Source organism: Gobius niger (genome assembly GCF_951799975.1).
Source record: "Gobius niger genome assembly, chromosome: 3".
NCBI classification, from domain to species: Eukaryota; Metazoa; Chordata; class Actinopteri; order Gobiiformes; family Gobiidae; genus Gobius; species Gobius niger.
In genome coordinates, this window is record NC_136854.1 from 22,201,717 (window position 1) to 22,229,391 (window position 27,675).

Sequence of the window (27,675 nt, forward strand, 5' to 3'; positions counted from 1 at the left end):
CCATACATTCACACACACATCATTCATCCAGGACTTGTGTACATGTTTTTAGTGGTAGGGGAAACCGGAGTACCCAGGGGCAACCTACGCAGACATGGGGAGAACATGCAAACTCCACACAGAAAGACCCCGTCCAGGATGGAACCGAACCTGGGACCTTTTAGCTGTGAAGCACAAGTGCTAACCACTGCGCTACCATGCCGCCCAAAGACTGAATAATCTGTTATTATATAATGTTTGTATCAAACATGGAGAATGACAAGGCTGGTCTTGTCATAGAGGTGGTCCTGTGCATTTGGTCAGTTTTATTCAATTTATTTAATATGAGTATGTGTATAAATACATATTTTTAATATTTATTTATGTATTTATCGAAACTATTTTCTACTTGTTTGTATTTTCATATGGTAAAATAAATAAAATATGTGAATCAACATTTTAGCGTTTTCCATTTATACCATGTACATTTATACATAGGCCTATGTACACTAGACATGACGAGTATTGACTGTACCTCAGAAACAAATCGTTTTCTTCGATGATTACAATCAATATATTCCATCAATTTTATTTATAAAGCACATTTTAATCATTTGTGCAGGTACATATTTGTCCAGCTTTAAATCATCAACATGGACAATAACAGCTATAACAATGCCAGGGTGTCTCTCTGTTGCAAAATGTAGAAAAGGTCATGTTTTACTGTGCTATTCAAATGTGCAATAGCGATCTGTCCCAATATTTGGGCCCAACAACGAAATGACTCCTCTGCAGACTATCCAGGAGCAGCCAGGAGGGACTGGTCTGCAGAGGGCAGTGCTCATGGCTGGGATGTGAGGCTGGGGGAGTTTCAACACACGAGATGTTAATATACGTTTAAAAACAACCATCAAAATTTAAAGTGATTTCTGCGTAGGGAACCAGTGCAATGATTTGGACGAGGCGTGATGTGGCTCCTGTGCTACTTCTCAATTGGATGCTGCAGCCTGAAGCCTTCTGTCATAGGCAGCTGAGCAAAGATTTAGGATAATCATGTATCATATCGTACCCATTTATGATTAATGACTTAAAATCCACGTTGGGGATAGTTTTCGTCTTTAAATGAACTGAATGTGTCACACTGAGGCAGACTATTCTGTGCACATTAGTGTTGGTCTTGACCTGTGTGGGATGCAGGGAAAGGGGCGGGGCTCCTGACACAGCCGGTGGTAGGTGCGCGGCGCTATAGTGCGGCGTATGATGCGCGTAGAAACAACACTCCCTGGCAGAGACGGACGAACCCGAGCCAAATCACACTGAAATGCACACAAAATGCTGCGTTTACGAGGCGTGATGCGCGTGTGAAAGAAAACAAGACCCCAGCAACACGACGGACGGAGCAGCCTATCTATATTGTCGCTCGGCTAAAGACGGTCTGTTCCTTCTGCCGCAGAAACCCCAATGCGCTTCGCCTCTGCATGACTCCCTGTCTTTGGTCTGCGGGTCGAGGACAAAAAACCGGGCGGCGTTGTTGACAAGCGTGCGTGCCACTGAGTGTGGTGGTGGATACTGTCAAGTGAATAGTCCTTACCCACATCTCTCCGCACACCTTTGGCACCTCCTTCAGGATGGCGTTAACGATCTGCACGAGGTTTACCGATGAATATCAGCTATTCGAGGAGCTGGGGAAGTAAGAGCATGTTTTTTCCCCCCTCATCTCGCATCATCATCCCTGAAATATCAGCGTGTTATGTAATAGGCCGCCTTGGCTTAGGGACGCGGAATCCGGAGCTCTGTGTTGCAGTGTGTTCCATTTGTGTGCGCTGGTGTAGTGTAGCCCACAGTATGCGACGAAGGCTACTCAGCAATGTAGGCTATTGTATTCTTCATTTAGGCCATCACGTTTTATCACCCATTTCAAATCCCGTTGACCCCATTTACCAGCAACATTTAATTGTGTGGCGCCACCATTGTCATTACGCTCATCAGCATGTTGCGTTAGGAGCGTCCAGGTGACTGCAATATAGCCAAGGGTATAGGCTATAGCCCGCCATTAGCTACTATTACCCTACATCTTAATGCTTAAATGTAAAATGGCGAGATTTGGAAGCCTACCACCAACACCACATACTTCTTTTAAATACCCCCCCTCACACCCCTCTTCCCGCGCTACAGAAATAGGCTACACTCTCGGTAATGCGACAGCACACCATGTAGTTGGCGATGACACATTCCTCAGCCAAGCACCGAGCTGCGGTCAATTACCAGACACGACCAGGGAATTCCTCTCTCCAGCAGACATGGAGAGTAGCTCAGGCATCAGACGAATACGTTTAGAGCCCTTTTGGAGCCTATGTTGACGCTCAGGCTGTAGGGCCGGGCTGACGCCTAGACAATGAGGATGATGAGGTGTAGGCCGGCATAAAATACACAACGTGTTTGCAAACTGAGGTGACTTCGGATATACAGTAGCCCTAGCTTACCCTAGCTCACTGCACAGCACTTTTACTTTTTTGTTTATTGGTTTATTGGAATCTCTCTCTCTCTCTCTCTCTCTCTCTCTCTCTCTCTGTTAGGCTATATATATATATAGGCTATATATATATATATATATATATATATATATATATATATATATATATATATATATAAAACTCTTCCTCACCCTCCGCGGGAGGTCTCTTTTTCCTCCAAGCTCGGGTCCTCTACCAGAGGCCTGGGATCTTGAGGGTTCTGCGCAGTATCTTTGCTGTTCCTAGAACTGCACTTTTCTGGACCGAGATGTCTGATGTATTTCCTGGGATCTGCTGGAGCCACTGCCCCGAGTGCCCCAATGACCACGTGCTACACTGATGCCTTCACCCTCCAGGTTTTCTCCAGCTCTTCTCTGAGCCCCTGGTATTTCTCTAGTTTCTCGTGTTCCTTTTTCCTGATGTTGAAGTCGCTTGGTATTGCTATGTCGACCACAACGGCTTTCCTCTGCTCTTTGTCCACCACCACAATGTCCGGTTGGGTCGCCATTACCATTCTGTCCATCTGCATCTGAAAGTCCCACAGGATCTTGGCTTGGTCATTCTCTACCACCTTTGGAGGTGTTTCCCACTTTGATCTTGGGGTTTCCAGCCCATACTCTGCACAGATGTTCCTGTACACTATACCAGCCACTTGGTTATGGCGTTCCATGTAAGCTTTCCCTGCAGCATCTTACACCCTGCAGTTATGTGCTGGATTGTCTCATTGGCCTCTTTGCACAGTCTACACCTGGAGTCTTGTCTGGTGTGGTAGATCTGGGCCTCTATTGCTCTGGTGCTCAAGGCCTGCTCCTGTGCAGCCATGATGAGTGCCTCTGTGCTGTCCTTTAGTCCGGCTCTGTCTAGCCATTGGTAGGATTTCTGTATATCCGCCACTTCAGTTATGTTTTGGTGGTACATGCCGTGTAGGGGCTTGTCCTCCCATGACAGGACCTCCAGCACCTCATCTTCTGTTCTCCATTGTCTGAGACATTCACTGAGCACGTCATCTGTTGGAGCCTTGTCCTTGATGTACTTATGGATCTTGGATGTTTCATCCTGGATAGTGGCTCTCACACTCACTAGTCCTCGGCCTCCTTCCTTAAGATAAGATAAGATGATACTTTATTGATCTCACAGATGGAGAAATTGTATTCGATGAGAGAGCATCCGGCAGCAGCACCCATTCAGTGCGCACCACTCTTTTTTTTTTCTTTGGTGAAAGATCGTTGTGTCGCGGCCGCCATCTTCACTGTTTTGGTCACAGGAGGAGCAATGGTTGATGGGAAATCCGTAGACGATGACCACGGCGGTGGAGCTCTTGCGCTTGGCCACGATGTTCTTGGCCACACAGGCTAGTGTATAGTCTCAGAGTGCTGGATTTGGGGTGGAACCCTCCATGCATGGTTAGGAGCTTAACATCTGTGGTCTGTATATATATATATATATATATGCAGTAGCCTATATATATGCATGTGTGCCTTCCAACATAGATGATCTTTTACTAAGTCCATTAGTCATCAATAATGCATACACGGTGCTTTCAGTGCTCCTCTTCTCTCCACTCACCAGAGTTCAAGTGTCCAGTGCAGAAGGAAGTCTGACTTAAGAATTTACAGGATTTTTATTTCACAATCTCAAAACCAGTAGCTGTAGTGCTGTAGTGAAAGTATAGGCACATTTATTTTATATAGCACTGAATGTTATATAAATAACACAATCATTTGCAAGTGTTGCATAATAGACACTTGAATTGCTCCTGCTGTGTATTGCTTCTTAACTTTATTGTTTTTCAGGAATAGTGCTATGCAGCTACTCAGTGTGCTGTATGAACATATGCCCAAGTGATGACTTGCTGCACTATGAAGGATAATCAAATAAAGATGATATACAACACACTGTGCTATTGTCTTTCCTTGACATAACCCACTCTACATTAAAAGTAAGCTTTCAAGTTGTTCACTGAAGACGCTAAATTAAGTGCATATTTTGAAAATAACTAAGTCATATTTGCCATAATTATTATCTATTTTTCTAAAAATATTCTGCTGTCCCTCTAGCTGATTGGAATGTAGCTGAAGGGAAGGAAAGACAATCGTTTTACTGCTTCTCACATGACACAAGTTACCCAAAGCTCTTCATAGGGGCCAATTTTTTATTCATTCCCTACACTCGGTGGTGGGCCACATACAGTACGAAGCCACAGTTGCGCTTGGGATCCCCAAGCGCAGACTCCCCAAGTTGTAGCTTGGATACAAAGCTGTTCAAGTTTGAATGGAGCACGGGATTATTGTCATTCTGGGGTTGGTTGCAAATTCCATGTAAATAACAAAGGGAGATTTTAAACAGTAAAATACGTTAAGAAAGTTAAGAAAGTTTTTAGACACAGTATAATGTGTTCACCAATAGTGACACACAACAGTTGAAATGGAATGGAAACTTATTTGTATCGCGCTTTTCACAACGACACAAGTCACCCGAAGCACTTCACTCCATACACGGTGGTTGTAAGATACGTATGTTGCTACAGTTTCCAATGAGGGAGACTGTGCGCCAATGCACCCTCTGACCACCACCTATCATTTATACATACACCTTCACCCAGGCCTATTGTACATGTTTTTAGGGGTAGGGGAGACACGGGGGGAAAAAGACCCCTGAGTGCTAACTGCTGTGCCACCGTGCCACCCACATTTTCCTTGAATTTTGCCCATTACATGAAACATGTGGTGGATGTGACTGCATTGCTGAGTGGAGCAGATGCTGGCTTTTTATGGTTGTGTTTCTAAATAAGACCAGAATCAGAATAGCGATTCTTCGCAGAGACCTTGGTGATGTTTTTGTTCTGTCTTGTCTTGTTGACATTGCCCAGGAAAGATGAGAGCGATGCCGGCCCAGTTGCTTTCTCCTGTGCTCCATGGAGGAGATTATTATTATTTCAGTTTTTGAAATTTCCAGATCAATATGCTTTTCCCCTGGTCCTCAACATTAGTTCTGACCACCTGGAGCAGGTTGTGGCCTTCTCAGCCCCAAGACTTCCCGAGAAATCTCTCCCGACCGTGCCCAGATATAATCCATCTTTCGTAATCCTTCCTTGTAACGAGAAGAAAGATCTTTAAACAGTTCCTTGCTTTTCGCTAATTTCTGTTGTAGTTCCATCATTTGATCACTCACTACAGTGGGGTCTGCTTTCGAACTTTGCGATAAACCAGGGCAACTCCTAGTCCTGTAAGCAGGTACCCTGTTAAGCCTTATGAGGTACCCTCATAAGCCCAAAAAGCCCATAAATATCATCTTCCATAGATAGCGCGGCTAAACACAAGACCTTTCACAGGCTACAAAGGACAAGCAGTCCTTCTTTCTCTTAAATATAGCCGACCTATTTTTCTGATCTTCATACATTTAGCTGAAAGACCAGAACACATGGACAACTGCACTTTGTTGTATACTGTTGTGTTATGAATACGTATGATATATATCGCGATACAAGGGTCATGGTTGCACTGATAAAAACATATGCCATGTTCATAGTAAAGGAATATTTTTCACTAGTGTAAGGAGTGGGGATTTAAACTCTGTTTTGAGCATGTGTATAGTCACTCTCAATATATTCAAATTCATACCTAATGTACTGTAAAGCAACTGAAGAAAGTGAAAGCTAAAATACTGCACTGCCTTGTGTCTGTGTTTGTTTTAGGGGTGCATTTTCTGTGGTCAGAAGGTGTGTGAAGATCTCCTCTGGTCAAGAATATGCTGCCAAAATCATCAACACTAAGAAGCTTTCTGCCAGAGGTAAGACTCATGACATGATGCGTAGAGACAGGAGCAGAAGGACATGCCTCCAGTCAGTGACATCCAAATTAACTTTGAACGTTGCCTTCTTTAAACATGCTTTCGGCCAAGCATGTCCAAGCATCACACATATGCATATTTGTATAAAAAGTATGTTTTGAATATAAAAGCACTTAATGTATATAGAAATGTTACCAGTATAAACAGGTATTATTTGAAAAAATACATTTGATCCTTGTCAGGCTTAGTGTAAAATTTCTCTCTGATTTTTGTATGATAGCCACTCAACATTTTGTGTTGAAAAGTGTCTTTTAATTTACAATTTGTGCCATTAGCTTTATTAAACATATAATACTAACATAGAAGAATGCAGAGGACATGTTAATAATGAAACATTTAATACATTTAATAAGACTCAAGGCCGCAATACAGTGTATAAATGAGATGAGATCATTCTTTTGTCAAATCACAAAGAAAATTGTTTCACTCAAACCCCTGGTGCAAATTTGGCAGTGTGGACCACACTTTGTGACTACAAGTGGAATCAGAGGGAGGGAGTTCAGGATGAAGCAGCTCTTCAGTCGGCTGGACCTGGCTCGTAGACTCTGCAGTCTCCTCCTTGAAGGCAATACACTGAAGAGTCAGAGTAATGGGTGTGTCGGAATAACCGCGACCCTGAAGGCTCAGTGGATGAGACGGGTGGAGTAAATGTCATGAATGCAGGGGAAAGGGGCACCAATGATCTCCTCAGCTGCTCTCACTGTAAGCTTGAGGCTCCTACGGCAGAATGCAGTCGTGGCACCGTATACCACACAGTGATGCAAATGGTCAGGATGCTCTATTGACCATCTGTTGAAGGTTCACCAGGATAAGTAATCCTTGATTTGCACACTCAGGAACGTTGTGCTGGTCACCCTCTCCACAGCAGCACTGTTGATTGACAGTGGAGCATGCTGGATGTACTCTCCCCTGCCTGGGGACTGCAGATAAAAATTAGCATTAGCTAAATCTGGTACAAAGCATCTTTTCGTTGAGATTAATGTATTTTACTACTAAACTAAACTAAACTATTTTATTATTGTCCATTATTGTCCCTGTGAAATAAACAAATACACAAAACTAAGACACAAATCACAATTTTCTGCACAAATGATTTCAAAGTTAAACAGATGATAAAACCAACTATAAAGTAATGTAAAACATGCTAAGGTATAGAAGTGGTGGTGGTTAGGTCGGTGGTGCGTTAAGTGATGCAAAAGAGAATTAGTACCGGTATATTGAGATGATTATTCTAGTTTTACCCAGTTGATATAATTTTAACTTGAAACACAATGCTTACAAAATTGGCAAATTCATTCGGAAAGGCAGTTTGATAACACAGGTGGGCCATTAACATTACATTTTATGATGAGAGCTGAAGGCCATGGCTGCACCATGGGCCACCATTTCTGCTGTTTTCATGGAAGACAGATAACCTGGCTAACACCAGGCTGCTGTGTGCGCTCGAATTATTTCGAACTGCACAACAGCCTGGGGACCATGGCCAAATCTCCGGTGGATTTGGGAACCAATCACAGAGCGAGGAGGGACGGCAAGACGATGACGCGCTATTCGATATATGGAAGCTTGTAGTTTATTTACGGATAATTTAAAAAAAAGTGTATTTACGGATCCAACATGACAGCAGCAGACACGATGGTATTTTTTGATCAAGCTTTAGACCTTGTTCTAAATAATTTAGCTCAAAAGTTTACAGCGGGTACGTCATACGTCATCTCATACGATGATATGATTGGCTGGGGCTACGTGCAGACGCATGAGACTCTTTTTTTTTTTTTTTTTCGTATCGCCCAATAAACGACTATGGACGATCGTAAACCACACCTCTCCTACGAGAAAATGAATTGGTGGTCCCCAGACTAAATATCACTTGTGATTTTAGTCTGGTGTTAGCCAGGCTAGAAGACAGAAAGAATAGTCAAAGAAGTGAGGTTTTATGATGCCATCATATGCAGCTGTCTCATTTTGGTGGTAACCCACCTTGTCCTTTTGGTATTTGATACTTTTCCGTGTAGCCCATTTCTTGTGTGTCCGAGTGTGTGTTCTGTATTGATGTGGTACTCTGGTTGGTCTTGTCGTCCCACGGGCGCAGCTCCTGCACAACCGACCCAGTTCTTTCACATCCATCACTGTAATTGTTGCTGCTGGCCTATTTGCCTTAGGCCTGGGACACGCACGTATATGCTTCTTCATATAATTCACTTGCACACATAAGCACATACATGACCTAAGAATGCCCAACAGCATATTTTTGATTACACTAACCAGTGGTGCGTTGCTCTGTTGCTGCAGCCAATAGGGTTGTGTCACTGCTGGGTTGGCAGCGATAGCTGGTGTTATTGGGTTTGTGGAAGTGGGACTCTCATCCGTTAGTATGATTATTTCAGTTAGCTTATGTCTGTTTTTAAGTTAACTAAGTTTAGGATTCACATTTAATGATTCAGCAAACAAAGGTTCCATGTTTTACTTAACTTTATTTTACAGTTGTGCTTTGGATAAGTAAGATGCTTATCTATTCTGTGTGGATATAAATTATTTATAAAGGGTGAACTTTTTATTTCTTTAAAAAACCCCGCAAACAATTATTAAGCAATTAACTTATCTGTTCGTGTATTCATTTTCATATGGTTGTTCCCTTATGAAGGCCACAAGAGCTGGGTCTTGGGTATAGTTTATGCCTTGGGTGTGCTATTACAGAGCTAGTGAGAAGTCAAATCAAGATTTTTACCTACCCTGCTTGACCAGGGTGCTGTACAATAAATTCAGAAATAAAGGTTTTCTCAGTCAAACAAAACCATATAATGGCATGAAAATGTCTTAGATGCAGTGTAGGGGTGCTGTGGTTACACTTGTAATACTAAATAAACAAAAAAGTACAATGCAGATTAATCACTTTATACTACACCAAGGTTTCTTTTGTTATTTTCAAGGGATATTTTTCACCATCAGTTGCTTTTGTCAATATACCCTGTCTTTATGGTAGTTTTGCATATTTTCCAAACAACAATTTTAATAATATCTAATATCGACGATATTGTTTTGTTTTGTTCCCCCCCCATTACTACTGTCCTTCCCTTGGTCTTTCTCATCCCTCCTGTGCTTGTGTTGACCCTCTTGCCGGCTGGTAATAGACACCTTGGCAGACGGACTGGTTGTCTCACTACTTTGCATGCTGGGACAGATTTTCCAAAAATACCACCAGGGCTTATCACATATGCATGCTTGTTTGGGAGTATACACACTAATGCAAACACGTTTCTCTCCGCTCTTTGAAAGGTTTACATACCGGGAATGCAGTCGAGTCAGATATGGTCTTACCCTCTATCCGCGATAAGCTCTGGTGCGGCAAGTCTGATTCCCTTTCTCTCCGGCAGGATCATGACCTCCCCCCTACCTCACTCCCCCAGCGTGTGTGCGTGTGTGCGTGTGTGCAGAGGTTTATGGGAGGATTGGTGGCGAGTATGTGCGCAAGTTGTTGCCACAGATGTACGTATGGGGCCATGGCACCAGTCACAATCCGCAATCCTGATTATGTGGCATTTCATTAAGACTGCTATGAGCCAGTAAATGAAAGTGAGAGAGTTAGAGAGAAATAAGGACAGCGACTGCAGCAACAGAGCGCTTCATAATCAGAAGTAGCAGTGGAGGGTGATCAGCGTTGGCTGTTTGAGAGTATGTGCTGTGCATCGCTCACAGCAGTTGTCCGCTCTGTCCATGCATGCGTCAGTGTCCTGTCACTATGACTCTGTCTGCGATCTCGTGTCACTTTCCATTTGCATATGATGTGCAGGCTTTTTTTTTCTTACTGTGGTGACACGTAGGATAGAGGGTAATTAAATGTAACTTTCGAATAGGACTTTGCAGTATACATTAATGCAAACTAACACATGACAATTTTGAGTCTTTTTTTAATTTTTTACGTTAACTGGAAATGAATTAGTATACGTCTACTTTAGTCACCATACATGACAGACACGATAGAACATAGAACGCACACTGTGCACCATTTACCCCTTTGCATCAATGAACCTGTTTGAATTAGCCTTTTGATTCTGTGGGGAATCTCATAGTAATTGTGATCTTAATGTGCTGTAACAATGAGCATTAAAATAATATTGTCTCTTTAGCGATGGCTGGAGACTGTGGAGCCCACACACAGGAGAGTGGAGGGTGGTATCAGTAGGTAAAAAGGCTGGTCACATGACTCACTGGGTACTTCAGGGCTAAAAATAAGTGCTTGCGTCACTCTCGGTGTCTCACACTGGCTCAAAGAGAATTCCTATCTTTAGAAAATAGCCAGCATTTTAGTTTTAGGCGCTTTTATCCTCGAGGCAAACCTTCTGTTTGAAAGTGTTATTTGTTTTTTCTGACAACACAATCATTGTCAATATATTAAATGTCTTTGGCCCATCAGTGGCAGTGGTTGCTGATCAAACCTATGCCTTTTGCTTGAGAAAATCCATTGATTTTCCAGAAGGTTTCCAGAAAAATTCAACACTATAAAGGTCATTGAACACCATATAATGCTGGACATTCTTAGATGCTCACTGCGACATTTCTTTCTTCTTTTCAATTGAGGTTTTTTTCTCTGTCTTCCAGCTTGTCTCTGACTCTCCCAGATCTTCACTTTGTCTTAATTTGTCTCTATTTGCGAAATCTAGGTTCACACAGTTAATGTTTAGTTCTCCTGTCTTTCACAATGAGGTTGTAATCCTGTTGTCAGTATAATTCCTGGCTGATTAGCATAAACTCTCTCCATGGTCTACATTCACAGGACACACAAAAGACTTTTCTTGCCTAATACCTTGTTGATAGGTGCGCCTCCACTTACAGCCCAAAAAGAAAAGAAAGTGAACATTTGCAAAGACTTGTATGGACTTGTCTGACTGCATGGTTTCCCGTTGTAAATTGTATGCATTAGATAAAGATCTTGAAAGAATGTACTTCGGTTATAACCTCACCAGTTGCTAGAGCATAAAAATGAACTTTATAGCTTCTCACAGCTAGGTACAGTACATATGGCATGTGCTACCGGTTACAATCATTATTGCAGGTCATTTATCTATGACACTGGCTGCCTTTTGTTCTGAAAGCAATAGAGTAATTGCGGATGTTATTCCTCCTAAATTAGGGACTGGTGGAGGGTGACGGTGTTTTGGGAGAGTCTTATTATCTAGCATGTTGAATAGAGTAATATGTGGGAATGGCATTATCCCTGTTCACATGACGATCCTCTCACTGAATTGTTCAATTCAAATTAGGTAAAATGGTTCACAGTAACCATAGTCTGCAGTGCTGGGTATATTCACCTACAGGACATGGCATTTGATTAGGCATGAAGACCAACGCCCCAAACACACTGCACTATTCTGTTTTTTACAACTATTACACTCCATAGCTTTGGTATTTATTTTTTTGTAGTATATCTTACAATAGAACATTCTCATAGTTTTGATGATAGGCTATCAACTTACAGTATGCTAATCGCCAGCAGGTGACCAGGGCAGCAGTGCAAAAAATAAATGTACAAAAAAGATACGTACTGGCAAATCTGCTTATCAGTGTTGAGAAGAAATCTCTGTATGATGTTCACAGGAGTGTGAACTGGCATTTTTAAGTATGGAAGAGGAAACAAACTTTTTTTGATGATATAACATTACAAACAATCTCAATAACAAAAACATCTACGAAAATATAAATGATGATGATCATGACATGGGACCTTTAATGTGTACTCTTCGCAAGCATAGCCAATCCTTACTTTGAACCACTGCTATTTTGTTCATGTCAAACATCATCAACTGGAGTCTGGCTTCCGTCTACTGTATATTCAATTGGGGAAACATTGTCTTGTCGTATGAAAAATGAGACCTTGCAGACATCAGAAGTGAATGATAATCGTCTCAATTACAGTCAGTGCAGTCCAGAGCTAAAAACGTTGCGTGTCCTGGTGTGCCTTTGTATGCACGTCTCAGCGTCTTCTATTGCCTGTGTTTGCTTTCTTCTATGTCTAACTCCAAATCTGATTGTGTTCAATGTACAGGATGTCCAACAAGCGCTCTCAGACACGTACTATATAAAAACTCCGCTCTGCTGCAGTGCAGTGCAGACGCGTCACATCACAAATGTCTACAAAATAAACAGGTTGCAATTTAAGCAAAGTACTTTTGCTTCCCCAATGAAGTTGTGTTGTTGGTGGTGTTGACTTGTTTGTTGGTCTTGTGTAATTGCAAGATACACACACACACACACACACACACACACACACACACACACACACACACAAATGGCAGAATTTCGACTATATCCCTGATAATTTGGGTCAGGCAAGGAACATTTTCCATGATTGAGCCACAAGAAGCCTACTTTAGAACAAAATATGATTTGAAAGAAATATTTCATATAAAACAAAGTGTCTCTGAGCAAGAAGATTTCAATGTTCAACCAAAGTCCTGGTTATTAAGTTTATCACGTACCAAATAATGAGAACAGCTGAACATTGAACCTAACTATGTTGCAAAATGTTATGTGTGAAATACATACTTAACTAGGAATCAAACATGCTTGGAGTGCTAATGCTGAGAAAATGATGTTTTTCAGACTGGATGATGATTTGTAGAGAGACGGTCAGGCGTTTATTACATTCATTGTTGTCAGCATTGACAAGCACAGACTACTGCAGCTTTACTCATATTACACAGTACGAATGCTGCTATCAGTTTTATATGTATTATGTTATTTATATTTTGCTCTCATTTTAGCTTGTGGCCAAAGTATTTTTGTTTGCCTTAATGCTGTTACTCTGCAGCACTCTGCTTGTTGAAGGGAGAAATAGTTGAATAGTGAATAGATGAGTAGTGGGACTGCTCTGTTGTTGCGGAAACAGCTGGGCAGACACATAGAAGATGTTACTGACATAGGTGTGTTTGTCCGACACAACATCCCACAGCAATGCAAATAAAGTGTTGTCACCCGGAATGAGGAAAGTGGAAGTGACACAAGAATAGATTTCCTTCTCTCAAAAATGTATACTTGTTGCTGTATAGAGGTGGTCTCTGTTGATATTGCATCTTGTCTATAACCCAGCAGTTTTGTTCAGATGAATAACCTGTCTTAAAGTGTGTGTGTAGCGTTGAATAATATTCTGTACTTGGTTTCATAAAGTAACTGATTTGTGTAGTTAGAGATAGTTGTGTGTAAACTCTCTGTGTCGGCCATTTGCATGCAAGGCTGGTTCCACTGCAGAGGAGAGAAGAAGCCTTACGCTCTGATTGGTGCAGGAGTTGCTAGACAACACATGTCCAGTCGGCTGGGAGGTGGACTACCTGTGGAGGAGAAAGCAGGAGAGAAAGAGGAAAAGAAAACTAAGGGTGAACGAATCACATATTTGTTTGTTTTTGACAGGGGCATTACAAACATGGTAGGTTTTTTTGTTGTTGCTATGAACATTTTTGGTGCAGTTTTGCATTTGCATTGAGAGTCTTGCTCTGTAGATGGAGCCTATTATAGAGAAGAGAATCAGCCCTGTATCATCTGCAGAGAGACATTATCAACCACTCTCCACATCTCTTTAGTGATATCTTAAGATCCTAAGTGTCTTTCGTAATAGTATATTTACCTACACTTCTTTGGCTTACCTGCAGCACACACTGTAGCTACAGTACCTGAACATAGAAACACGCAACATTGTGTCTCGACTGCTCTCCGCAGTTTCCATAGCATCAAAGCGAAAAAGCAGAGGACGAGGACACACTTTTTTTTTTGGTTTAAGTACAACTCCGATTGTGCTGTATTTCGTTGTTTTCTTTTGTCCTTAGGCAGAGTTGAAAAGGTTTGCCTCAGCACCATATTGCGTCACTCAGACACAACTACTGTTTTTAGTGCTTTTGGATGGGAACATTTCAGAGCTACTATTTATAAAATTATTTCAATTGATCAATTATTTAAATAACCACAATATGACATGTTTATTACAGTCAGCATTTTGAGTGAATGGAGCAGGTATCTCAATGATTATTGGCAAAGACTGAAAGTCAGACAGCTTTTGTAATTGTGTACACTAACACATAGGAACAACAGTAATATACTTCAAGGCTCCCTGATTATTCTTAACTGAAAATATTTAGCTTTTGGCGACATACTTACAACTAAATATAGGAAGCTTATTCTATATTCAGAGTAATGATATTGCTATAATCCTTTGTATTCTTCAGTGCAATTTCCTAGTGATTAATACTTAACGCTAACATTAATTTAGCCATATAAAGTCCTTACTATTCAATAAATCAGTGGTTCTAAACTGGTGGGTCAGGATCCAAAATTGGGTCACAGAACTGTTTTCAGTGCATCGCGAGTCTTTTAATATTTACAGTATGTACTAAAATAGTAGATAATCAGTACTTGAGTCTGTTAAAAATAATGTTACTGGGTTGTTTTAGCTTTATTTTAGCTTATTTAATGCTCAGTTAACAGATTTTTTACAAGTTTAAGTCGTATTTGGGTCGCGGCTTGTCATCCCAGGGTGATTTTGGGTCCCGACGCCATATCACTCTAAACATAGTGAATGTGTTTTTACAGTCGTAAATGTGAAGGCAAAGCTTGTGTAGAATGGTGTAAAAATATAAAATGGCAAGAAAGAAAGAAATATGGTTGTTTATGTCAATTTTGGACGTAACAGAAAAAGTATGATGGCATAACACTTCTCGAGTTGGTATAATATATATGTTGGTATAACACTGCTAGAGGTTAAGAGATGCATGCCACTATTGAACAATACTTGTACAAGTATTAAACTAATTTGTTGTTATTGTTCTTAGTTGCTCATATGCAAACATCAGGTCACATTAGTATTGTCTGGGACTTCATATGTGAGAAGGAGAAGAGCTGATGCAGTACATTAGTTTGGAGTCCCTTCATACACCAGCAGTCACTACAAAGTCTTTGCTGTCAGTTCAGTCAACACTAGTTTGCAGCTCCCTCTTTGTTGGATGATTCATCAAGCCGGTCGTGACAGCGAATGATAAAATGCAATAAAATGACTGTCGCGCTTTGTCTTCTGCATCGTTTATATTTCAGATCATCAAAAGCTGGAGAGAGAGGCAAGGATCTGCCGTTTGTTGAAGCACCCCAACATTGGTGAGCCACACATCCTCTGCTCAGATAACTCTATAAAGGCCTATTCATCTTGTCGACACAGTTACGATTCTGTGCAAGTGAAAGTATGAGCACGTGTAGCGGTGCGTGTGCGAGAGCGCTAATGATGATGTATCTGTGTGCCATACCAGCTGAGTCAGCAGAAAGACACTGGAGCCCTCCGCTGACCCTTTATATGCCTTTCCTCATTATTTCTCAAGAAAACTTCCCTGCCTTGTTGTTTTATGCTTTGACTTTACTTTTTCAATAAGTCTCAATTCACCCTCATTAACACTACAGTTCTAAACACATTGAGACAAGCAAATAAAAGTAAATGAAAAAGTAATGTGATTCCTCACTACCCAAGTGTGGATGTAGTACTAGAATGGAGGTGCTACGTGAAATACAACTTTTTACTAAGAGGGGTTTTAATAACATAACTATTTGATTATTAGATGAACCAGCTCTGTGAACATCTAAACATGCATTTGGACTAATGTTGTTGGTATTTAAACTCTTGGCATTGATGGTTTATGATAGTAACTGGGAACCCTTTTGCTCCTGTGTAGTACGGCTCCATGACAGCATATCGGAAGAGGGTTTCCACTATCTGGTGTTTGATCTGTAAGTAGCAACTTTGATGTACAATGTATGTAGTTTTGCAGAATTGTACGTAACATAAACAAACTGCACAATACAAAATGCAGCATGTATTCTGACTTGCTTGTGCTCTGACCTCAGAGTGACTGGAGGAGAGCTGTTTGAGGATATTGTAGCCAGGGAGTACTACAGTGAGGCAGATGCCAGGTAACCTGCACACACACACATAGCTGAGCACTGCTCTGCATCTCTGTTTGTGCGGACACTCGGTGTGTGCTGCGTACTTCACATATGGCCATCTTAGAGGTGTGATATTGCTGGTTGTCTCTGAGGCATATCCGGGAGTTATTTATAAAGGTGATTAACGACATACAGGCCACGGTATTAATCATGCGCTGCCTGTCTTACATTGTGGGCTTTATATTGAAGCTGTGCCTCCCCAAAGGAAAAGAAAGGCACACAGATTTGCAGCTTGTTCCCGTTCTCCTGTCATAGTTATTTTATTGCTTGGCCTTGTCTGCAAAATGCTCATATTGACATGATACCAACTGACAGAATACATCACGCTTAGAATTATACATAATAATAAAGAATTCCCCTACTGCTTTTTTCTATTCATTCATTCATTGCATTTGCTTTTTTCTTTCCCCGCTTTCAGCCACTGCATACAGCAGATCCTTGAGAGCGTTCATCACTGCCATGTTAATGGGATCGTCCACAGAGATCTCAAGGTTTGTATGACCATCGCAGTGAGAACCTGCGTCTGCCCTCCACCTATATTACTAGAATGTGCTTGTCTAAATGTTTTCCCATCAATGCCATCATTGTGACTACATTTATGATAGAGGCACAACTCTGTTTGTTGTTACATTCTTCTTTCCTTCACTTAGCAAAGAAAATCTTTCTGAGGCTTAAATGGCTGATGTGACATAAACTCATGTATTTCTTTTTTTGAAGGCCTATGTTTATTTTAGAAATAACAGCATGGTATTCAGGATTGTGAATCGTGCACATATAGGGCCGCAGATATTCGGTAACTTAATCTGATGTCCCCTGTAACCATAAAGATAAACATGCTGACAAACAGTACATGCATTTGTGGGACTAGGCTCTATCTATGCAGACAAGAATGGGAGCAATTATTAAGCAAAAACTTAATAATCATTTGCATAGTTATATAAAAATCAACCAATGTCATAAATATTCTCATAAAAGGCTGTACTCTCCTGAGGCATTAGAAGCATTTGTTTATTGAGAAAATTATATTTTGATTATATATATATATTTTTTTATAAATTCAGTTTCCATAATGTAGGATATGATGCAGCAGATATTGTTTCGAATTTATCCTAGGACTTTTTGAAACATTTTTAGATCGCTCTGAATTCATCTTTGTGTTAAACAGTGTTGAGTGCGTGCAGTTGAGTCATGTGTCCGCCATAACTGGCTGCTCACAGGCTGTCTGTGTTTAGACTCTGTAAATGTTACAAAATGAATAATTCATTATGGCACGCTGTCTATCTGGCCTCAGGTCTGCAAAGACCTTTCTGCACCTTTGTCCATTTGTGTATGTGTTTACTGCGGTGGCGCGGCCTACTGGGTTACACTTGTGTGGTGTAACCCATTTATGGCCAAATCACTCTTTTACCCACAGTTGCCATCACTTTTTTGTTATGAAGTGTGGACTTGGTGCCCACTCATGGGTTTGAAAAAACAAAATTTAATGTAAATAAGAATCCATGAGTGATTCACCTTCAGCCCTTTGTCCAGAGTATTGGTCCCGTGCACATCTGTTGTTCTGTCCATTGTGTGGCAGAAAGAGTGTTGCCTCAGACACTGATTTAAGAGCAGTTTAGCAACTGCAAACCCCTAATGTTTACAATTAGGATTTGGTTTTGGCTAATCTGACCTTAGATCTCTGTCTGTGAGCAGCATGTTGTCAGTGACCTATCACCTCTAACCTGTTTGACTCCGCCCCCCCCAGCCTGAGAACCTTCTATTGGCCAGTAAGCTGAAGGGGGCGGCGGTCAAGTTGGCTGACTTTGGGCTGGCTATCGAGGTGCAGGGGGACCAGCAGGCATGGTTTGGTGAGTATTCATCCATCCATTCTTGAATCACAGGAATAGTCAATCAACTTCCTATACAGCCACTGGTCATTTAGAGCAGCTGCCCATCGTCCTGCCATCCCATCTCTCCTTCATCAACCATGTTGCCCCCAGGTTTTGCTGGGACCCCAGGTTATCTGTCACCAGAGGTGCTGCGGAAGGATCCATACGGAAAACCTGTGGACATGTGGGCATGTGGTAAATAACTGAATATTGATTCTCTCAATGTTCCATGAAAAGCTACAACTGTGCTGGTCTGAAAAACCTAATGACTTAATTAGAGGCTCATGTTTTGTGGTTAGGGTTGCAATGTATCATTGCACTATGTATTGTGCATGTGACATAAGGCATTGTATTATGTTTCAGGTGTAATTTTATACATTCTTCTGGTGGGTTATCCTCCTTTTTGGGATGAAGATCAACACCGACTTTATCAACAAATCAAAGCAGGAGCGTATGATGTAAGAATATACAATATGCATGGTTTGCTGTCTAGATACTGTAGAGCAATGAGTCGCCAATTTAATAATAATAATAAAAAATTTTAACAGTTCCCTTCCCCTGAGTGGGACACCGTCACTCCAGAGGCCAAAGATTTGATCAACAAGATGCTAACTATCAACCCAAGCAAACGTATCACTGCCGCGGAGGCTCTCAAACACCCATGGATCTGTGTAAGTGTCAAAACACGTCATAGACTTGCACCTTTCCAATCAATATTTTGGCAAATGTTGTGATTCTCAATTTTTCCTGCAGCAACGGTCCACTGTAGCCTCCATGATGCACAGGCAGGAGACTGTAGAGTGCCTGAAAAAATTCAACGCCAGAAGAAAACTCAAAGTGAGATCATTTTCTTTCTTCCTCTTTTTAGTTCCTATTATTTCACTACTTACTCTTTCTGCTGTGGCTTTTTAATCACAATATTTCTTTCTGTCTGATTCTTTTCTTTTCACCATCACCTCTTCTTTTACATCACTGCAGGGAGCCATATTGACCACTTTGCTGGTCACAAGAAACTTCTCAGGTATGTTATTATTAGGCTATTGACAAAGGGTGGCATTTGAACCTTGCAATAAGTCTTGAGGTGAATTGGAAATACTCTGGTTTTCTCAACTGAGCTACAGAACAATGCAGTATTTTTGTCATCTTATAACTCTTCTGTCCTTCAAACTATCACTTTCCCACTTCGCCAAGACATGCTGTATCTGGTTGCATGTTTGCCATTTTATTGGCTGTTACTGTAGAATGTTTTCCATCTGATCATTTCTTTCTAAAAGCATTTGTACTTGTTTACTTGTTTCATTCATCTTTGCTTTTTTCACATTTCTTTCCTTCTTTTGTTTGGAAAATGGGTAACTACTTGAGGTAAGTTGTTAGCGTGGGGTTATTGCTGATTAAACCACTTATGGCTACAGTATGCATTTAACAGTCAGTTACACGTGCATGAAGATTCCCTGCCTGGTTTAGATGAAATGAGAGGAAATGCTCACAACTATAAAGCTCTTAGACCAAACGTTTATCTTAAACCGAGCATGCACATACTAAACATCTGGTATAAATAGAAAGAACGTGAGAGTAGAGAAATGGTGGAGACTTTAATCAGTATTGACCAATAAAGCTTAACTTCCCTTGAACAAAATGCTAGCTGCTCAAACTCGGACAGATAGTAGTTTCTAAAAGAATTATATATTTTTAAATAATAGTTTTTTTTATAGATATCCTCTGTGTAAGACCCTACCTCTGGTGGTTGCCATACCCCAAAACATACTGTATTTTCCGGATTATAAGTCACACTTATTTCATAGTCTGGTTGGGGGTGCAACTTATACTCAGGTGCAACTTATATATCAAAATATATAATTTCATGTTTGTTATTTTCACACTGACAGCCACTAGAGGGCGCTCTAAGCTTGTGTACCAGTATCTGCGACCCCTGTACGGTTGTACAATGACAAGTAAAGGATTTACTTACTTACTGTGCCACTGAAAATTAAAAAAAACAGTAAAGTTTGGAGTGAGCGAGTAACTTGTGAGGGACTGGCCAAAAGCAGAGGTTACTCTTGCTGCAATGAATATGACATTAAAAGCAAATCGTGGGCTAAAAGCTACATGGTTACAGCTAGAGGAATGCCCAGTTAGTTGCCAAGACTGGTGCGATTTATACTCCGGATCAACTTATAAAGGTTTTTTCTTCTTCATTATGCATTTTTTGGCTTGTGCGACCTATACTCCAAAGCGTCTTATAGTCCGGAAAATGCGGTAATTACCCGAAGGTAAACGTTAGGCCTTTCAATTCACTTTCAAACTTTCTGAAACTGAAACTACAAACTTCAAACATTCTATGCAAATTATCTTTTCTGTAATCTATCTTTGCATTGTAACCAATGTGTATTTACTGTTATGTGCAGCTGCCCTGGGACTGCATATTGAAATGAGCAATTCTGATACAAAGCATCTTTCCTTCAAGGTTAACCTGCTACTTGCCATCCCTCCTGATCAGGGGGTTAGGGTTATGATTTGGGTTAGCAACGGTTAATGTGGTGTAAGCTGTGTTTCACCCACACAGATCTTACTCATGTTTTTAGAAATTAATAGACGATTTCAAATGAGGCACTGCACACTGGCATATAGGCTGCAAGTTCTCCTGTCAATACGCTTTGAAATTTGGATATGCATAATTGCTAACCCTCTAACACTTAAGATAGCAGGTAACAGGTTAATGTATTTTGTCCAGGGTCTCTATCAAATAAATTAATAAACTAAACTAAACTTTTCTTTTAGAATTATATTTCTGTTTGATAAGTGACATGTCTGGTTATTATCTCTCTGTTTCTCTACTTGTTATGACTTAAAGTGTGTGCTATATTTTCTCACTTTTGGTAAGAGCATGTGTGGTTTACTATGTAATTATATTTTTAGTATATCCTCAAACACAGTATAACAACAAAATACTGATATTGACCATATTTACTAGAGCATTGCATCATGGATACTGTTGCTGGCTTTGCTTCTGAAACTGGAGGATGAGCAGTTAAATGAGTGGCTCGGTGCATGCTGGAATTGCTTTACTAACCTAGAATTCCAATATTAAAATGCTGTCTTTATTTTATTCCACAGCAGCCAAGAGTTTGCTCAATAAGAAGCCAGATGGTGTTAAGGTGAGCAGGCAAGATTTAATTTATTCTTTCCTGCATATGTTGTGTATGTTGGAACGTTCTGTCTTGAGTAGTATTTTGGATTATAAGTAGTTCTATGCATTTTGCCTTTGACAATTTTGTCATTCAGGGACAGTCACCTATCATTGGCCGTTACTGAACACTTTATTGATCTTGTTGCAAAGTATAACTGCTTTGAGCTCAGTATTCCATATCTAATATCTTTCTTCCTTTAAATGCGGGCATGTTTTCTTTATCTGACCATGTATTCTTTTCAAATTTTCTAAGGTCTATTATTAATGCACATGCTAATTCAGCTAATTCATTTGTCAAATTCCATATAGACACATATTGTGGTACAGTTTAAGTGTCCACCTGGTATGACCATCTTTTTTAGGATGCATTTCAGTAACTTTTTGTTTTGAATTATTACAGTGTGCGCTGAATATGAATCTGGGATCGCTCTGGCTCCAATCGTTTGGTTTAGCCAATCAAAGCCAGGGCTCAAAAATACAAACTGCAAATCCATCAAATCTTTACTTTTGAAAAATGTTGGATGATGTTTTATTCCATTGTCACCGCGTTGTTAATTAGTATTAGTAAAAGTGTCGGCAAATGTAGCACCCGCCTGCTCACAGCAATGCTGCCACGCGATTGGCCCAAACCACTGGTGATTTTTTTCTTATTCAAACACATTGGTGGGAGCAGCACAAGATGGACTCTTGTGTTCATGCAAACTCACAAATACCGCAAAAATTCAGCTTGCAGGCATGGTGATATTTTCACAGAAAATCATAAAGTATTCATATTTGTGTGTTGAATACGCACGTTTTCATGAATTGTTCATTATGATGATCAGGACTTATCTGACAAAAATAGCAATGTTTACAAATGCAAACCATTTGGTTCATTAAAGTCGTGTACCATTGTCTATGGAGCAGGCGGTCAATTTAAACAGTTGCTACAAGTGGGCAGAGAGACCGTGATGGTGTTAGTCATACACACATCAACTATGCTTTAGTGCTGTGTATTTTTGTAACTGGTCAGTAAAAATCCTGGGCAAGATTGTTCACAAGATGTGTGTGGGTCTGAAAAGTGCATTTGTGTCATATTCCCTTTACACTGCCCCCTGCAGGTGAACAACAAAGCCAACACAGTGACCAGTCCTAAAGACACTGGCCCTGCCCCTGCACTGGTATTGACACAGTACCTCACCCACACTAAGCCTTACACCCCCCACGCAACCCCTCTGTGGAGGAGGTACAGGTTCACCCTTCACAGCGTCTCAGTCATGACATTTTGATATTTGCTCTCTCTTTGACCTCACTATATTTTTTTAGTTTGAAAGCACACTGTGGGTAATACAGGCTGGTTCACTAACTAAATGTGAGGCTTTCCCTGAATGAACTGGTGTGTAAATGCTCTTGTGCCTGAAAAAGCATGTCTAAGTTTGAGCATAAACCAGTAATACTGTTAATAAATAGAATTCAGTAGTCACATAATTGTTATTGTAAATATTTTACATATTTTACTCAGCATGCATGGGACATGTTGAGCTGGACCACAAAGCTTTAACATACATTAATTATGGACGGTCAATTGGGAAACCTCTACCTCTACCACATCTGTACAGATCCCATTATATTGCTAATATTTTGTGCTTTTGGTGCTTTCATATATTGTTTAATCACCATTGTGGCATATTACAATGTTTATTGATTAGGTTCTTTGTCCGTATAGTTTATGTGTGCATTTATCTTGCTGCTTTAGGGGAAGATATTATATCTGCTATCAGCATCTTGGCTGTGGCTTATGGCTTGTGCATGCTGAATCGCTGTCTGACGTCAGGTCACATGGTCACTCTGCATGATGTCAAAAGCTCTGCTTCCCCATTTGCTGCTGTGTTGATTACGCATGTAGCACATGGCATCTTTTTTCTCTCCTTTGTCGTTCACCATGTGCACACACATCCATGGGTAGACACAGGCAAACTGATGATGTTATAATCTCCTATAATCTGACTGAGTGATTAGAAGCATTGAGCCTGTCATCAAGATCAATTCAAAGGCTGTTCTCTGGTGTTGCAGATAAACACACACACACACACACACACACACACACACACACACACACTGACACACAAAAAACCTATGCATGGAAAGCAGAAAAAGACAACTATATACACATCATTTAGCGATCATAACCAGTATGTAACCTCTACTTTATTATTCTAGGAACCACAGACAACTGTCATTCATAACCCAGTGGACGGAAACAAGGTATTATTTCTGTAGAGCTAATGATTTTCTATTCTCTCTTCAGTATAGTATTATGTATATGTTGAGCCCTTATTCTGTAGGCTACACATAATGTAGTGTGTAATTCATTTGGACTTTTTTGGTCACATTTTAATATAAAATAATATTATTAATAGTACTATTTCCAAAGGAATTGTTCAGACAAAACATATGCATAAGGAAATAGACTTACAAAGTTAATGTTATTATGTTTTTTTAATTTAATTTTATTTTATTGTTATTGTTGTTGTTTCATGTAATTTGCAGATGTGCATTTCTCTACTAATGTATTCTTTATGTTTACCGTGTGTTTGTTTTTTTGGAAGGAATCCATCGAAAGTGCCAACACCACCATAGAAGACGAGGACGTGAAAGGTAGACAGTACTTCTGCAGATATACTTTATCTTTTTATACACCCCGTCTTCAACGATGAATGATGATCCTTAAATTGGTCTCAGTACTCTCTTCTTCCCTGACATACATGTATATCTTTCCCTCTTAACTTTTTTTTTATGCTTCTTTATTTTGGCCTTCCCCTGTTTCCATTGAAAACACATATAACATATTTATTTGTGTTATATCCCTGCCCGTATGCATGCTGGGCTCTGCCCCTGTCCAGCCCTCCATCTGGGCAGCTTAGTGAGTGGCCTCTTGAGCTCTAAGAGTCGCTCCTCACAGATGTCAGAGTCCAGGCAGACCCCCACCTCCACAGTCCAGAGTAAGTTGCCAGCCAATAAGAAAAATGCCCTTTATTGTTCAGGAAAGTACATAAAAACTTGTGTTCTTGCAGCTCAATACATTTTCTACCCTATTCACTTCTTTGGTTCATATTTTATGCTTTTGTGTTTATGTTGCCTAAATTAAGTAACCTTTTTAATATCCCTCAGCCTGCACCAATAACAATAAAGGTAACTGTCCACCTGCTGCTGTTATTGAAGTAATATGAATTACTTTTTGTTTTTCAATGTTTTGTTGGGTGAAAAGAAAGTCATACATCTCTTTGCCTGAAAAAAATATTAGTCATGGAGGGCTTTAAAGGATGCACACTACATGTCTTGATTTTGAGAATCTGCTTTTGATGGCCATCCATTTCTAATAATTTTATATACGTAGTTGCTATCTCGTAGACTAGAACCTGTTTTCTGAAACTCACCTGTGTTTGAAATACTGGCATACATAACTGTCAGTTTAATATGAATGTATCTAACAGAGGATGTGTATGACTTGTGTTGTAGCCCGCAAGCAGGAAATCATCAAAGTCACAGAGCAGTTGATTGAATCCATCAACAATGGAGATTTTGAGGCCTATGCGTAAGTTTATTTATTCTTTTCACCCACTCAGTGTGCTAATTGACTTTCCTTTATGTTGTATCTTGACTTTTTTTTTTGTGATGATTGCAGGAAGATTTGTGATCCTGGTTTGACCTCTTTTGAACCTGAGGCTCTCGGAAACCTGGTGGAAGGACATGACTTTCACCGCTTTTATTTTGAGAACGGTACGTTTTTATATATTTGGCATTATTCCATGAGTAAACTAATTTGTTGATAAAGACATTTCGGAGAATTATTTTCTGTTGATAAATCTAACTTTAGTGCTCGTTTTGAATTGTGTACATTTTATGACTAATATAGACTTGGTTAAAATGGCCAGCTCTCTGTAAGGTAGTGTGGTGATTATAGTTTAACCTTGGAGGGAAAAAAAGAGGGAAAAAACACACTAATGAATAATGGCTGCTAAAAATGGAAGAATATCCTCAGTCGGGAACAAAATAGAGCAGATCAACCAGATATGTCCCAGAAACCTCAATCACTTGGCATTGGCAGTAGTTCTCAGTCCAGCAACAGCATACAAACTCTTATCAGTCACTTCAAAGTATGTTTTGTATCCTCTTAAACAAAATGCACATTTCTATTCTGTTTTATGTTTCAGCCCTTTCTAAAGGAAATAAGCCTGTGCACACTATCCTTCTAAACCCACATGTGCATTTAATTGGAGAGAATGCAGCATGCATCGCTTACATTCGTCTGACCCAGTACATGGATAGCAGTGGCATGCCCCGAACCATGCAGTCTGAGGAGACCCGAGTGTGGCATCGTAGAGATGGAAAGTGGCAGAACATCCACTTCCACCGGTCTGGTTCTCCGAGTATCCCCTCCCAGTAAGACATACACAAGGGTCACACACCAACATACTGTGCATAAAACTTTGTGAATGCACTGTCTGAGGTTCTCTGATGATGTAGTTAAAAGTACTTCATTGAACGAGGGACGCCTCGGACATTGCATTCTTTTTGCAGTTCCATGTTTTCACAGGTTTTATCCTGATTGTTTTCTAACTATATCTGGACCCACTGATGCCTGTTTACTGCTCATTTACTATTTTTCTTACTTTTTTAACAGTTAATGAATGATGCCAGCCCAAGGTCTTAAAAGATCAGAACAGCATCAACTGTAAGGCCATCCACTTGCTAATAGCTGACCAGTGAGCATCCTTTTACCTCTCGACCCTTCTGCACAACACACAACTACAGTACAGTAATGGCGTTTTCTCAATGAACATCATTCTGACCCACCACCAGGTGGCTGCACACCATATTTGGATATTGAAATTAGCATATTACATTACTTTGTTTTTTAAGATTTTTTGGTATGCATTTTAAATATAAAAATAGAGATGTTTAAAATCTACTATTGTAACCTCTCTGAAAAATTAATTATGTATTTTTATGTGTATTTATGTGTGTGCAATAAGACGACATTTGGGAGATCAGAATGTTTTATTGAGCTTGCTTTATTTCTAGTGATGTATATACTTACATTGTGATTGTTCATCAAAATCAAAGCAGACATTGAAATGGCAATTCTTGCCATCAGACAAATTATAACTTTAAACCCAATTCAGTTTATGAGCTACATTTATGTTTGCTATGAGCTAAGTCATACTGTTTTAAATGTCCAGTTTTAATAATACTAGCTTAATTTAAATGTAAAGAAAAGCAAAGCAGCTTACACTTTGCATTGAGATATGTTTGCCTTTATTATCAGTGAAATATGAATTATGAGAATGTAGCATATATGTAATATATGAAAATTCAAGACTATTGTGTAGTGCATGGGGGGTAATGTGAGTAAGTTTAAATGAAACTATACTATCTTCTGATTGATTTGTGAATCATGACTAGTTTGTTTGCATATGTTATTAATGTGGTACATCAGTCCTGTTTCTATTGTCTGCCAGTATCATGGAACTGTTAAAACACAGAAACAATGAGTATACGACATGAATATCAAAACTTCATATCCAAATGGAGCAATAGTTGCTCAAGCACCAATGACACTTTGTGTAAAATTAGAAGACAAAAAGGCATTTTCATAATGTTTGTACTGTACTGTATGTTTGTATGTATGTAAGGTTTCTGTTGTCATTTACCTCTTGTCATTTAAAGTGTGTTACATTGCCAGTTGTACAGAGGTTCTGAGGCAGCCTAGGAAAGTCTTCCTGGACAACTACAGTGATCAGTGGTCAGTGGTCACCTCACTGCTGCCGGACAGTGGTAGTGTCATCATTATTGTTCACTCTTCTAAAGGTTTCATTTTATTTCATTTTTAAGGGAAAATAAAGTTTTGGGTTTTTTGATGAAATGTATGATGTCAATGCCATGTACCACTATGGTGTGTACTTTTGCCAGCATGGCAATCGATGGCTTATGTTTATCAAATAAAATCAATTCAATGATGTGATAATAAATGAAGAATGAACACAATTATCTGTTTGAAGATTGCATGTTATTAGAGCTATTAAATATGTATTGCTGGTAAGTAAAGACCTATGATGAAATTGTTGTGCAATGTAGATTACACATATCAGTAAGATATGTAGATTTTATTTTTAATTATATATAAGCATTAACTATCTGTGCCCCAGATGTGAGGCAAACATGTTAAAATCAGTTATTGTATTTACCGATGAGAATCAGTGTTGATTTATTTGCTTCAGAATAACAAACACTTCATTTAAAATTTACATGTTTTGTTTTGACTGTC

The 27,675-nt window shown here is 39.9% G+C and overlaps 1 protein-coding gene across 10 annotated transcripts; it reads left to right on the forward strand.

The window, feature by feature from the left end:
* Positions 1-1,203: 1,203 nt before the first annotated feature.
* camk2d2 (calcium/calmodulin-dependent protein kinase (CaM kinase) II delta 2) lies at positions 1,204-27,502 on the forward strand (the record flags this gene model as incomplete). Of its 10 annotated transcripts, none has more annotated exons than XM_079553046.1 (22): positions 1,204-1,669; positions 6,187-6,281; positions 15,417-15,476; positions 16,043-16,097; positions 16,215-16,280; positions 16,732-16,804; positions 18,058-18,160; positions 18,293-18,376; positions 18,545-18,639; positions 18,730-18,852; positions 18,935-19,018; positions 19,160-19,202; positions 21,299-21,336; positions 22,469-22,528; positions 23,568-23,612; positions 23,957-24,005; positions 24,251-24,349; positions 24,519-24,539; positions 24,867-24,942; positions 25,033-25,127; positions 25,562-25,790; positions 26,032-27,500. In XM_079553046.1, exons 1-22 carry the CDS (start codon positions 1,608-1,610, stop codon positions 26,033-26,035), a joined length of 1,659 nt encoding a protein of 552 aa, XP_079409172.1. In that variant the 5' UTR covers positions 1,204-1,607. The 10 variants fall into 10 exon arrangements, with proteins under 10 accessions (XP_079409172.1, XP_079409170.1, XP_079409173.1 ...); XM_079553044.1 differs by having other exon boundaries at positions 21,296-21,336; positions 26,032-27,498; XM_079553047.1 differs by lacking the exon at positions 22,469-22,528 and having other exon boundaries at positions 21,296-21,336; positions 26,032-27,502.
* Positions 27,503-27,675: the final 173 nt, after the last annotated feature.